The 13261-nt window shown below is 35.9% G+C and overlaps 3 protein-coding genes and 1 long non-coding RNA gene across 5 annotated transcripts; 3 read left to right on the top strand and 1 right to left on the bottom strand.

The window, feature by feature from the left end:
- Positions 1-40: 40 nt before the first annotated feature.
- Positions 41-2314, top strand: LOC109132082 (protein LATERAL BRANCHING OXIDOREDUCTASE 1-like). 2 transcript variants are annotated; one of them, XM_087501730.1, is made up of 4 exons: positions 41-1017; positions 1231-1558; positions 1661-1832; positions 2096-2314. In XM_087501730.1, the coding sequence occupies exons 1-4, from the start codon at positions 557-559 to the stop codon at positions 2125-2127; spliced, it is 993 nt and encodes a 330-aa protein (XP_087357856.1). In that variant the 5' UTR covers positions 41-556; the 3' UTR covers positions 2128-2314. The 2 variants fall into 2 exon arrangements, with proteins under 2 accessions (XP_087357856.1, XP_087357855.1); XM_087501729.1 differs by lacking the exon at positions 2096-2314 and having other exon boundaries at positions 1661-2067.
- A 913-nt stretch (positions 2315-3227) lies between these two features.
- On the top strand, positions 3228-4272 carry LOC147920342 (uncharacterized). The gene is made up of 3 exons (XR_015590960.1): positions 3228-3387; positions 3479-3703; positions 3777-4272. It is a non-coding gene; the product is annotated as an uncharacterized LOC147920342 (long non-coding RNA).
- Positions 4273-8921: 4649 nt separating this feature from the next.
- Positions 8922-9762, bottom strand: LOC147920341 (uncharacterized). Its single transcript, XM_087501022.1, has 3 exons — positions 9670-9762; positions 9285-9545; positions 8922-9047 (listed from the first exon to the last, which is right to left on the bottom strand). Exons 1-3 carry the CDS (start codon positions 9760-9762, stop codon positions 8922-8924), a joined length of 480 nt encoding a protein of 159 aa, XP_087357148.1.
- A 1058-nt stretch (positions 9763-10820) lies between these two features.
- Positions 10821-12526, top strand: LOC104767628 (protein LATERAL BRANCHING OXIDOREDUCTASE 1-like). The gene is made up of 3 exons (XM_010491625.2): positions 10821-11583; positions 11694-12021; positions 12112-12526. Exons 1-3 carry the CDS (start codon positions 11108-11110, stop codon positions 12364-12366), a joined length of 1059 nt encoding a protein of 352 aa, XP_010489927.2. The 5' UTR covers positions 10821-11107; the 3' UTR covers positions 12367-12526.
- The last annotated feature ends 735 nt before the right edge of the window (positions 12527-13261 follow it).

The following is a 13261-nucleotide window of genomic DNA, read 5'->3' as shown; positions in this document are numbered from 1 at the left end:
CAATGACGATAAAAGGTGTTTTATGTCACCATATCTGATCAAACAAAAACATCAAAGCTTTATAATTGACCTAGTGTTGTTACTTGACGACAATAACAAAAACCAAAACTAGATTCACTAGCGTGGTAACATATAAAACTATTGCAGTCCGAAGTCTGTACTAATGGTCTGCTGTCCGAAGTCTGTACTATAAGCTATAAATACAAAACAAAAAAAAACAAAAAAAAACAAAAAAAAACAAAAAAAAAGCAGATATATCCGAAGTCTGTACATATCACCCCAAAAAAAAACAAAAAACGATATGTCCAAAGCCAATGCAAGAATCACCTGAATGCCATATCTCCAAAGCCATGCAGGAATCATCCAAAAGCGATATCTCCAAAGCCTACCTAAAAGAAAAGCGATATCTCCGAAGCCACGGTCTATCTGTATAAATACATAACTCTCGCTTTTGCAGTAAGAGCATCTGCAATTAGCAGCATTCTAGTTCTAGAAAAATCCAAACACAACATAAAGCTCTTTTCACTTAGCCTCCAAACTTTTCTTGCTTGTAACAATGGGGGATATTGATCCAAGTTACGTCCAAGCACCAGAGCATAGAAGAGATTCGAATTTCATCCCTAACCAACCCGAAGAAATACGTGTGATTGATCTCTCGCGCCTCGATGATCCCGAAGATGTCCAAAACGTTATCGCAGAGATCGGTGACGCCTGTGAGAAATGGAGATTTTTTCAGGTCATTAATCATGGTGTGCCTTTGGACGCAAGACAACGTGTGGAGAAGACTGTGAAGACGTTTTTCGATTTGCCAAGGGAAGAAAAAATAAAGGTGAAGAGAGACGAGGTGAATCAAGTAGGGTATCACGATGGTGAACACACGACAAACGTTAAAGATTGGAAAGAAGTGTTCGATATGTATTTCAAAAACCCAGTGGTTATTCCTTCTTCCACTGATCCTGAAGACGAAGGTATAAGGCTTGTTTACAACAAGTGGCCTCAGTTTCCTTCTGATTTAAGGTAACTTCTTTTAACCAGAATAATCACAACCTCATGTTTACCAAATCAATTGGATTCCAATGAATCCTATCCTCCCAAGTCCCAACGCTGCATCCACCACTCTATATAACAAGTTTATAACTTACACAAGATTCGATGAAATGATTTTTTTATATTATTCAGTTATGTAAACTAATTTATTTCTCTTTTTTTTGTTCTATTTTTTTTCATTAGGGAAGCATGTGAAGAATATGCAAGACACGCTGAGAAATTAGCGTTCAAGCTCTTAGAACTAATTTCATTAAGCTTAGGCTTACCAAAAGAGCGTTTTCGTGATTACTTCAAAGAACAAATGAGCTTTTTCAGGATAAATCGTTATCCACCATGTCCAAGACCTGACCTAGCTTTAGGTGTTGGTCACCACAAAGACCCAGACGTGTTAGGTTTACTGGCTCAAGATGAGGTTGGAGGATTACAAGTGCGTCGTAGATCGGACGGTGTTTGGTTTCCCATTAGACCCGTCCCTAATGCTCTTGTCATCAATTTAGGCAACTGTATGGAGGTAATTTATATCCTTGATATTATGTCATATTATACACAACATTACGAGATTCTAGCTATCATAACTAATGAGTATTACTATATAATAAAAATGATAACATAGCTATGGACGAATGATAAGTATTGGAGCGCAGAGCATAGAGTGGTGGTGAACACAACAAGAGAGAGATATTCCATACCATTCTTCTTGTTGCCTTCACATGATGTGGAAGTGAAGCCATTAGAAGAGCTTGTGAGTCCTAAAAACCCTCCAAGGTACAAAGGCTATAAATGGGGTAAGTTCTACGCCAGTAGAAACAGAAGCAATTTTCAAAACCAGGATATCGAAAACATTCAAACTGATGACTTCAAAGTTGTGAAAGAATAGACTATATGTCAATGATTTTATCTTTTACCAATCATATTAATCAAATAATGTGTGTGAGTGTGGATTTGTGTCAGAACTAATAAATTTGATAACTTCTGTGTATTGGAAGTAGCAGGATTTAAATGTGATATAAGTTTTCTTTTCTTCTTTTCTCATGTATTGGCAAAACAGGGAAAAAAGAAGAAGATGACATTCGTGCATAATAAACCGGTAAAACAAATTATATCAATTGATTTGTGACTAGAGAACCACTGAATATGGTCAGAGGTCACGATTATATTGGTAGCTAGTGTGACTAGTGAACAACTGAATGTGTAACTATGTACGTAAGTGTGGACCTCTTTTGATCTGTTCTGTTTACAAGTGAGAAATTCGAACTCAAATTCATAATTATGTCATTTATCATGTAGAGAATTTTCATATTAGCTTTCCCCTACGACAAAGTCTAATAAACTATACATTTTATTTTGTCTAATGTAAATACTTAACACTACAAAAAAACACGGTTTTTCCGACTACGATCGGCGACTAAAAGCGTAGTCGTTAAATTTAGCGACAATTTAACCACTAATTAGCGACTGCTTTGTGACTATTCTTTTATAATCGTTTATTAGTCACTTATTTGTGACAAAACAATTTAATCGCTAAATGGCAACTAAATAGCGACGAAATAAAGAAGTTGTGAATGTTGTCGTCAAAAACAGTCGCCAAATTAGCGACCAATTGTGTAGTTGTTAATGTAGTCGCTAAAAGTTGGTTGAAAACACGTTTTTAGCATTACGGAGTAGGTGTACCTGTATTTGGTGACTACGTGATATAGTCACTTTTTAGTCGCTAAATATGTCTATATAAACTGAGCTCACCAATCGTTTTTCTCACTCGCAGAAACACAAAACAACACAAAAAAACGTGATCATAGAGATTTATAATAATGTCAGGAAGTTACAATTATAGTAATTTCCGGGAGTGGATGTACAAGAGGGTCGATGAGGTGACGAGAAATTTTACAGAAGAGTTCAGAGCCGAGATGGAGCAGTTCATGCAATTTGCAAATAGCCAGCCTTTTGCACAAGAAAACGGAGGTAAGTTTTTTTGCCCTTGTAGTAGGTGCAAAAACGGGAAGCGTTTTCTAGGGACTAGAATTTGGAATCATCTTTTTAGTTATGGGTTTATACCAAATTATTACGTTGGGTATAAGCATGGGAAGAAATTAATATGAATATAGAAACGAGTACTGTTGATCCGACATTTATTAGTGGGAGTGAGGAAGTGGGTAATGTAGTAGAAGATACATATGTGGATATGGTGAATGATGCATTTCCTTCTAATGTGGGTTTTGATGATAACTATCAATGGGATGGGGGTTATCAGAGTGTAGAAGAACCAGTACTTAACCATTCAAAAAAAATTCTATGACTTGTTAGAAGGTGCAAAAAATCCAATATATGATGGTTGTCGTGAAGGTCAGTCACAATTATCTTTAGCTGCTAGAGTTATGCAAAATAAGGCAGATTATAATATGAGTGAAAAGTTAGTGGATTTCTAACATTGCAGGAAGAGGAGTTGGGAAGAGAGGTCAGTATGAGTGAAGTTTTTTTCAAAACACATACAAAGCCGGATGGTTCTTATGTTGACGGCAAGGCAGAGAAAATCCATCAAGCTTATCATCAGAAGTTGCAAGAGAAGATGGCTGAGCTCAAGGCAGATTCAACTCTTTCATATGGTACTTCACACCGTCAGGAGCTCACCAGCGATGAATGTACTGCCATCTTTCTTGAGGTAAAGTAGCATTTCTACTCGATCATGCATTTGTTTTTCTCTTTACTTACTGTTTTTCTTTTTCTAAAAACAGTGCACTGAGAAGGATTCACGATGAACTCCTTATGGTGTTGGAAGCCTCAAAGATACTCTTGGAAAGGGCAAGGGCAATCAACCATCACAAACCGAAGTCTTCCTTACATTGCAAGAGCAACTGAAGGAAGCCCAACGTCAGATTGAAGTTCAGGCGACTCTCAATGCTGAAGCTGCTGCTCGAGAAAAAGAGACTGCTCTCCTTGTGGCTGAGCAAAAGCACGAGATCAAAGAGTTGACGTTGATGGCAAAGTTTATGCGCCACAATAATCCAGCCTACCTGGAGTTTATAGCTTCTCAATCAGCTGAGGAGGACAATCTTCCATCAACAACTCTATGATCAACTCCAATATGGTTCATATTGTTTCTTAACTCATGAACTAAGTTCTTTTCTTCAGTTTGTATGTGTTATAAACTTTTTCTTTTTTTGCTTTTGGTTTGATTTCTATTTTGGACTTGTGTATGTTCTAGTTTCAATGCAATTATGGTTATGTTTATAATGTGTTTTCATTAGATTTTTTATTTCATAAATCAGTATTAAAATCAGGATTACAAAACAATAAAAACCAGTTAATTTCATTTTTTTCTAAAACAAAGTAGTCGTTATATAGTCGTCATTTAGACGGCAAATTGTCGTTAAATAGAAGGTAAATAGTTGCAGAAAAAATGACTAATTTAAGACTAAAGTATTGCAAGTTTTATTCATGTAAAAACGTCGTAACTTTGTCGCAAATTAGTCGCTAAATACACGACTACTACTGATATAATCATTAAAATGTCGTCAAATTGTCGCCAAATTGGTTACTAAATAACGACAATGCGACGACAATGTAATGACAACAGTATATCATCGTTAAATAGTCGCTAAATAACGACTATTTAACGACTATATGTATTAGCGACAAAAGTTTAACTACAACCGTGATTAGTCGCTAAATTGTCGTATATGTTCATTTAACGATTATTTAGCGACTATTATCATAGTGGTCGTTGCCCTGTTTTCTTGTAATGTAATATTTAAGCTACGGAAAACTTAAAAGAAAAAAAAAAAAAGGAAAAGAAAAAAAAACTCCAGAAGTCACTAAATGAATAAACTACAAGAAAGCACACGAACAACATTTAAACTTGGAAATAAATTTCAATTTCTTAAATTCCGACCAGTTTGATGATTTCAGTTGATCATTTGATTCTTCCATTCAAATTTGCTAAGAAACTAATAAAATCAATATCCGAGATTCCGAATTATTGTTGATCCCGGACATACGAGAAATTTTCACAAGAACATCTAAAAAGACCTTTAGCAACGATTTGAGCCCATTGGGTTTGATAAAAGTCTTGTTACCCTCAAATTAATTTTATAATGTAAACTATTATTGGTGGTATGCGCCATGGGTTTTATAATGTAAACTATTATTAGTACTCTTCGCCTAAATCTACGTTCAGCAAGGCCTTAGTAAGATTCGATCGTGACAGATCAGCTAACTTGGATATGTACGTTGGTCTGGCTAATATATGCAAAACACGAGTTTCATGTTCAGTTTTTATATTAGCCATGCGCTTCAACTGAAGCAATACTATATAATATACAAACATGATGGGCGGACCCAAAAATATATTTTAAGAAGGTCAAAATATATATTAAAAACTAATCATAATTTCTTTTTTTTTTATATATAATAATAATTTCTTATAAAAAACGTTTATGTTTTTGTTCAGTTTTTAACTAGTTAATTTTTTTGAAAGAAACTTATACAAACAGATGCAAATTAACAGTCAATATGGGATCAATTAGTACTAATCGTAGTAACTACGTACGAAACAATTTTCCAAATTTAGGGGAATCAGCTGACGCCTTTAACTACACGTGAATCCGCCATGTATCGGTATAGTTTGAACTACGATGTTAAAATATCTTAAAAACTGCATACAGCAATCATTAAGCCACCTACCCCAATGACGATGGAAGATATTTTATTTCACCACATCGTATTCTACAAAAAGTCAAAACATCACAGCTTTAATTGACCACTAGCGTGGTACATTTAGAGATTGTCTACATACATTTAGAGAATGTCTGGATACATTTAGAGATTGTTGCGTCTTGAAGACAAAAACAAAACAAAAACTAGATCACTAGCGTGGTAAAACTATAAAAATAACCTAATGGTCTACAGAGATTGTCTAGATACATTTAGAGATTTGTCTAGATACATTTTTCATGTGACAGCATTTCATTACTATAAAGGCAACAACAAACAAACCAACCACACCACAGACAAACAAGACGAGGATTTACGTTTTTCAATTTCGGCACCACTCATAAAACTGCGTCCAGATTCAGATTTAAAATCGTTTTGTCTTGTGGTCCTCCTCTCTTGACCACCTAACTATCGCTGCAAATTGTAGTTCTCTGTGTTCTAAGTTTAGTTATTGTTATACATACTCAGTTTCATTAATATTTATTTCTTCCTTAGTTGATCATACTTCTGTTTTAATAAATTCCAACATTGTACCAAAAACAACTTTATTCTTTTAAAAATTTCTTAGCTGAATTTGTTACAAACCCCTTACAAATTATTTGCATCAAATCCTTTCCTTGAAAAAATTAATTTATAATTCCAAATTTTCTTTCAAGCATATACACATATATGTGATATAACGACACTTATTTGTTTCTCAACACTAAAAGTTGAAAATAAAATTTTAATTTATTTTTTTGTAAGATCCCACCACTTTACTTTTTTTGTCAAACTACTTTCATTCATTCAAACTAAAATCTTCAAAACGGAGGTGAGTATAAGAAAGTAAAGATAAATGCTCCATGAGTTCTTCGAAGGAATTTTCAACTTTAAAAAGTTTACCAATGTTTAAAAAATCTGTTGGGACTGGAGTAGATTCGACCATGAAGATAAACTTCGTGAAATCCTCGACCAACGGTTGGTCATAGAAGGCTCTAGCGGATGGCGCAATTGAGCTTTGAAAAAGGTGTTCCATGGGAGGAACGATTAAAGAGCTTCTTGCCAACATGAGAGGAGATCCCACCACTCTTATGATGTTAGTTGTGTGATTATTTGAATCTCCCGTTCAATTTTAAAAAAAAACTAATGAAACTAATTTCCGAATTTCTGAATTTCCGAATTATTGTTGATACATACCCAACATATGAGAATTTTTTTCACACAATGATGATGAAAGGTGTTATGTTACCATATCTTAAAAAGGGCCTTATTAGCAAACTACAATGTTAAAGACCTTCGAAATTGCATACAACAATCATTAAGCCATTTACCATGTACACGATGACGATGAAAGATGTTATGTCACCATATATTATCGTACAAAACATCATCACAGCTTTAATTGATATAGTGTTGCTACTTGAAGAAACTAGATCTTGGGCTGTGTCGTATGTTAAATTGTGTATATGGGTGATATGTCTATATTTTGTCTCTGCTTAACATGTATTTATCATGCATTTAGCTAAGATAACTCATTTTTTTGCATCATTGATAGTCTCTTTTGCATAGAATGCATACTTAGTTAGTTTTGCATTACTCATGCATTGCATCTTGAATATTGGATTATCTCATGTGTTAGGATATGTCCAGACTGTTGGAACCGAATGGAGGCTGAGACGTGCATCCGACTCAAGCGCACAATAAAGAATACAACATCGGATTCAATCAAGCCCAACTCAACCATGCGACTTGACCAACACTCCCGGGAGTCGGGAGAGAAGCAATGCGACTCGACCGACATGCGACTTGGACGTACTCCCAGAAAGAAGCAACATCATGCACTCAACTATCACGCCTGGAAAGGTTGTCATCCCCGGGAGAGATGACATTCCACTCAACCGGCGCTCTCGGGAGAGACGACATTCCACTCGACCGGAGCTCCCGGGAGAGATGACATTCTACTCGACCGGTGCTCCCCGAAGAGATGACATTTCACTCGACCGACCATGCCAGACATCCGACTCGAGAAACCCATTTTGCACGTTTCAGAAGATTCCCGAACCGCCTCTCTATCTTGTCGTTTTATGTTTTAGGGTTTTCAATGTTTTTCTATAAATACTCCCTTAAGTCTTTACCAAAATATTTTCTGAGTTTGTAATCAAGATTTCTATTAATCATTTTAGTTTTTACATTTGATTTCTTCTACAAAGTTGTTTATCTCATCTCCATCTACTTAATTATGCTTGATTTAATGTTTTCTAGCTTTGTGTTTTTGGTGATGATGATTTCTGGGTTTGAGTAGTGTTAGTGTTCTTGAGGATATGATAGATTAGGTGGAGATTCTTAGTATATAGAGTGTTTAAGCTTAGATTCATATGTTTTCCTTCTGGACTAGAGTTAGAAAGGCTAGTTTCTCTCTGATCAATTGGAACTAGGTCTTAGATATTTCCACACCCAAAAGGTGTTTGACGAAATGTCTGACCAACTAGTGCCAGAGACTTACATGCCTAGCCTAAGAGATTAGTTGTCTAGGGTGTTTGTTGACGTGAATGAACTTGTTTGTCATGTCTGCTTGATCATGTTTCTCTAGCGAGAGTTAGGTTTGGAAGTAGTTGAGTCTGAGTAGCTTCTGTCAAGAGATTGGATTAGCTAAGTTGTGATGTTCATTGTTGAGAGATAGTTTGCTTGTGGCATGTTAAACACTATGTAGCCTATGAGACTCCGCCTACATCAATTACTCCAATCCTTAGGATCTTTATCTTTTTGATTGTTATTTGCATTCCTGAGACTGTTTCGGTTTTTGATGTTTAGTTCATGCTTAGACTTGTTTCAGTTTTTATTTATTCATGTTCGCTTCTTGTCATGCATGTTCATTTCTAGTTCTCTAGTTCATTTCCGTTTTGCATTTTTATCATTCTAGGATTGTTAGACATAAACACTCTCTTTGAATTGGCTTGACTTGTGATATCTTGATATTGTCTTGATTGTTAGTAAAGTTCCCATTTGGATTGTCACCTTAAGTATTACAACTGCATAAGGTTAATTGAATCTGCTATGATAGACATACAAAAATCCTAGTATCAATGGGCTTTAGCCTTTACGTGTCTATTACGGTATTGTAGAACCCTAAATCTATGTGTATATAAATTGTTGTATGAGGAATTAATAATTTGAGGCATGCGCTGCAGTCAATTTACTTCTGACGCGTCCAGCTCCTCTTCCTCCCTGTCCACGAACACTACCTCTGCCTTAACCATGATCGCCCCACCCGTCAGGAAACCCAACAATTTGCAAACATTCCCGTTTTGTATGACCTGTTTTTCGGTAATGCGAACAAATCATTTTGTTTCTTGACTTCAAAATCGATGGAGAGTCAAATTTATTGCCACCCTGATGATCAGATCTGCTCACGTATCCAACAGCTTCAGTCAAAGCTTCTTTGACTGACAAGCCATCGACTCATGTGAATCCCAACGAGCAATAAAACCAACCGCATCATGCACTTGTTCACAAACTCAAACAGAGGACAGCCGTTGTTTCTCTTGGATTACTTTTGAATTAGCTTCCCTAAGAGAAGGCAAGGGCTTCGTGCCAACCAAATTCGTGCAAAGACCACCAAACCGGGCATCATCAAGCCCCAACAAAAACTGATGAAGCTTCTCTTTCTCTGTTTCTTTGGCATACTTATCAATCACGCCACACGAACAACCTCCACAAGAACACACCGGAGGAGGACAATAATTACGCAACTCATCCCACAAGATACACAATTTACCATAATAATCAAAGACACTATGTCCATCTTGTCGACACTATGCAAGTTGAGCCTTAAGCTGATAAACATGAACTCCGTTTCCTACAAAGGAACGCTGCTTGAAACCTTCCCATAGTTGATGTGCGTTGTAGACAAAAGTTACAATATATTTGACATTTGACCTTCGACTTGATGGACGAATGAATCCATCCCACAATCATTGAGTTAACTGTTTTCCAGTTCTCATAATCAGGATCACCAACAAGAGGCTGCATGATTGTAATGTTGATAAAACATGTCTTGTGTTTTGCTTGGAGTGCATTCAGCATCTTCTCAGTCCACTCATTATAATTGACTCCATTCAAAGTAACAGAAGAAATTGACGTTCTCGAATTGTCCGAACTGGACAACAAGTATGGTGACACTACGACTGTTTGAACCGTATGTTCAATCATCTTCTTGATGCTTTGATCTCTTTTTTCACCATCGTTAAACAAGAGAAAAACCGAAGAAAAAAGAAATAACTGTTAACTAAAGAGACAACAAACAATCATACTATCAATAGAAAACAAAGATTAGGTTTTTTTTAATTGTTTAGTATGAGATTGTAGGAATGGATGATTATATTATTTAGTGAGAGGATACAATTTATACACATAAAAATACACAAGAAAGGGAAAAAAAAATATATACAACTATTGTAAATAATCAAGAAGAGAGATTTGAGTCAATCAAATCTTCTATACAGATATATACATTCCAAATGATATATACATTCCTAATATTTAGATCTTTTCCTCTGTTACCATGTAGAATTGGTTATCAAACTCCTTCAACTTTATTAATTTCTCATATGACAGTTTATATACACATAGCTTTAAGGTTTTACAATATCGTCACAAAGGCTAAATCCTATATACACAATTTAACATACGACACAGCCCAATAGATCGCTAGCGTGGTAAAATATAAATCTGTAAAAATAAACTTAAGGGTGCTGGTGCAAAGATTTGTCTAGATACATTCTCATGTGATGGGATTTATTACTATAAAGGCAACAACAAGCGAACCATAGACAACACACCACAAACTGGATCAGTTTATTTTTTGTAAGATCCTGCCATTCTTATGGTTTCAATTGTGATAATTTGATTATCCCTTCAATTTTTCTAAGAAACTGATGAACTAATATCCAAAATTCCGAATTATGGTTGATACCGGGCATCTGAGAAAATTTTCATCAAGAACATCTTAAAAGGACCTTAAAATTCGATATTAAATACCTTAAAAATTGCATTCAGCAATTATTAAGCCACGTACCACACAATAAAGATGAAAGGTGTTAATGTCACCATATCTTACCATACAAAGCATCATATCACAGCTTTAATTGACCTAGTGTTGGTAAGACAAAACAAAAACAAAAACTAGATCACTAGCGCGTGGCAAAAAATAAACTAATGGTCTACAGAAATATGTCTAGATACATATTTCGTGTCACGGCATTTTATTACTATAAAGGCAACAACAAACAAACCATCCACAGCACACCACAAACAGAACAAGAAAAGCGATATCTCCAAAGCCTAAGCATCACCGCCAAAAAAAAAAAAAACTGCCATGGGAGATCTCGGAGAAGCTTTTATCCAAGCTCCAGAACACAGACCCAACACACACCTCATTAACTCCGGTGATCTCATTTCCCCCGACGAGATCCCGACCATCGACCTCTCTTCTCTCATAGATCCAGATCATGACAAGACGGCCATCGCCAAGGAGATTGCAGATGCATGCAAGAGATGGGGATTTTTCCAGGTGGTAAACCACGGCTTGCCTGCGGATTTAAGGCGTCGTGTAGATGAGACAATGGCTGAGTTTTTCAACCTAACGACGGAGGAGAAGAGGAAAGTGAAAAGAGACGAAGTGAATCCTATGGGTTACCACGACGAGGAACACACCAAGAACGTTAGAGACTGGAAAGAGATTTTTGATTTCTTTTTGCAGGATTCGACGATCGCTCCGGCGACAACCGAGCCGGAAGATACCGATCTCAGAAAGCTCACCAACCAGTGGCCTCAAAACCCTTCTCAATTCAGGTGACCATCTTGATTGTTCTTCACGATACCTAGAGTTTAGGGCCCATTGGGCCTCGTTATAATTCATTATTTAATTATCCTGAAAAGTGAATTTTTATCGTGTGTTGTAGAGAGATATGCCAAGAATATGCAAGAGAAGTTGAGAAGTTAGCTTTTAGGCTCTTGGAACTTATCTCCATTAGTTTGGGTCTACCTGGTGATCGCTTAGCCGGCTTCTTTAATGACCAAACTAGTTTTGTGCGGTTTAACCATTACCCTCCTTGCCCGAACCCCGACCTAGCATTAGGTGTTGGACGTCACAAAGACGCAGGAGCAATAACCGTCCTCGCCCAAGATAGTGTAGGTGGGTTACAAGTGAGTCGTAGATCCGATGGACAATGGATCCCTGTGACACCGAACCCGGATGCTTTGATCATTAACATTGGAAATTGTATTCAGGTAATTAAAAACCAATACGATCAATATATATATTTTTGATGTATTCTAGGAACCAATGATGAATGAATATAAAACTTTCTTGTGGTGTAGGTTTGGACAAATGATAAGTATTGGAGTGCAGAGCATAGAGTGGTGGTGAACTCAAGCAAAGAGAGGTTCTCAATACCCTTCTTCTTTTTCCCGTCACATGAAGTCAACATCGAACCATTGGAAGAGCTTATAAGTGAAGAGAACCCGCCTTGTTACAAAAAGTACAATTGGGGAAAGTTCTTTGTTTCGAGAAACAGAAGTGATTACAAGAAGCTCGAGGTTGAGAACATCCAGATTGATCACTTTAAGGCTTAGTTAATCACATCAATTATATCTAAGTCTCATGTTAGTCAATCAAGTTCAGTCTGTTTGTTTTTTTCTTTATAACTAATATGCAGTGTTTCTTCCTAATAAATGTTTCTCAAAATGTAGCGTGACTTTTCATGTTTAATAATAAATTGAAATTGTTTTATAAGGAACTGCCTCTATCAAAAACTGTATCATTTGCGATCATTTCATTCCCAAATATTTTTTTTTTTGGTGAGAACATTCCCAAATATACATTGACCTACAATTTTGATAAATGAGAAACTAATTACGTACGTCTTTAGGCTATATTTATTTTAATAATTTCACATGTTTACAAATTGAATTGGAATTGAAGAAAACCTCTCATCTTTCAATATTTTATCATTTGAGTTTGTTACAAAAATAATAATAAGATTGATTAGTGTGCTGTATAGATTTACTATTTTTATCCTATAGAACAAACGAATCTGAAAAAAAAGGTTGAGATATGCGTTGTCAGTATACAAAAACAAAAACACATATATCCAAACAAATCACGTGATTGCCTCTAGCTAACTTGCCAGTTGCCACGGTAAAAAGAATTGAATTAGCAAAGTTTCAAAAATACCACTTAATTAACCCACAAAATTAATACAAGATGCTTACACAGAGTGGTGATGAATACATGTGATGATTCAGATGAGATTTCAATACCATTTCTTCTCCCTTCCATCACAAGAAGCCATTAAAGGAGGTTTAAAAACCGACAAAACGTGCTTAGATACAAAGATTACTAAATTTGGGGTGAGGAAGTTTGTCTTTCAAGAAACATAACTGATTTCAAGAAGTGTTTAGAGCGATAAATTCAGAGCTTAAATTATTTTTCTATTCACATTCATACCGTAAAATAGTTTAATGTGTA

This window comes from Camelina sativa, chromosome 19, assembly GCF_030686135.1.
Source record: "Camelina sativa cultivar CO46 ecotype springtype chromosome 19, ASM3068613v1".
In the NCBI taxonomy this organism is placed as follows: domain Eukaryota; kingdom Viridiplantae; phylum Streptophyta; class Magnoliopsida; order Brassicales; family Brassicaceae; genus Camelina; species Camelina sativa.
This window is presented reverse-complemented; position numbering and strand designations above follow the sequence as displayed.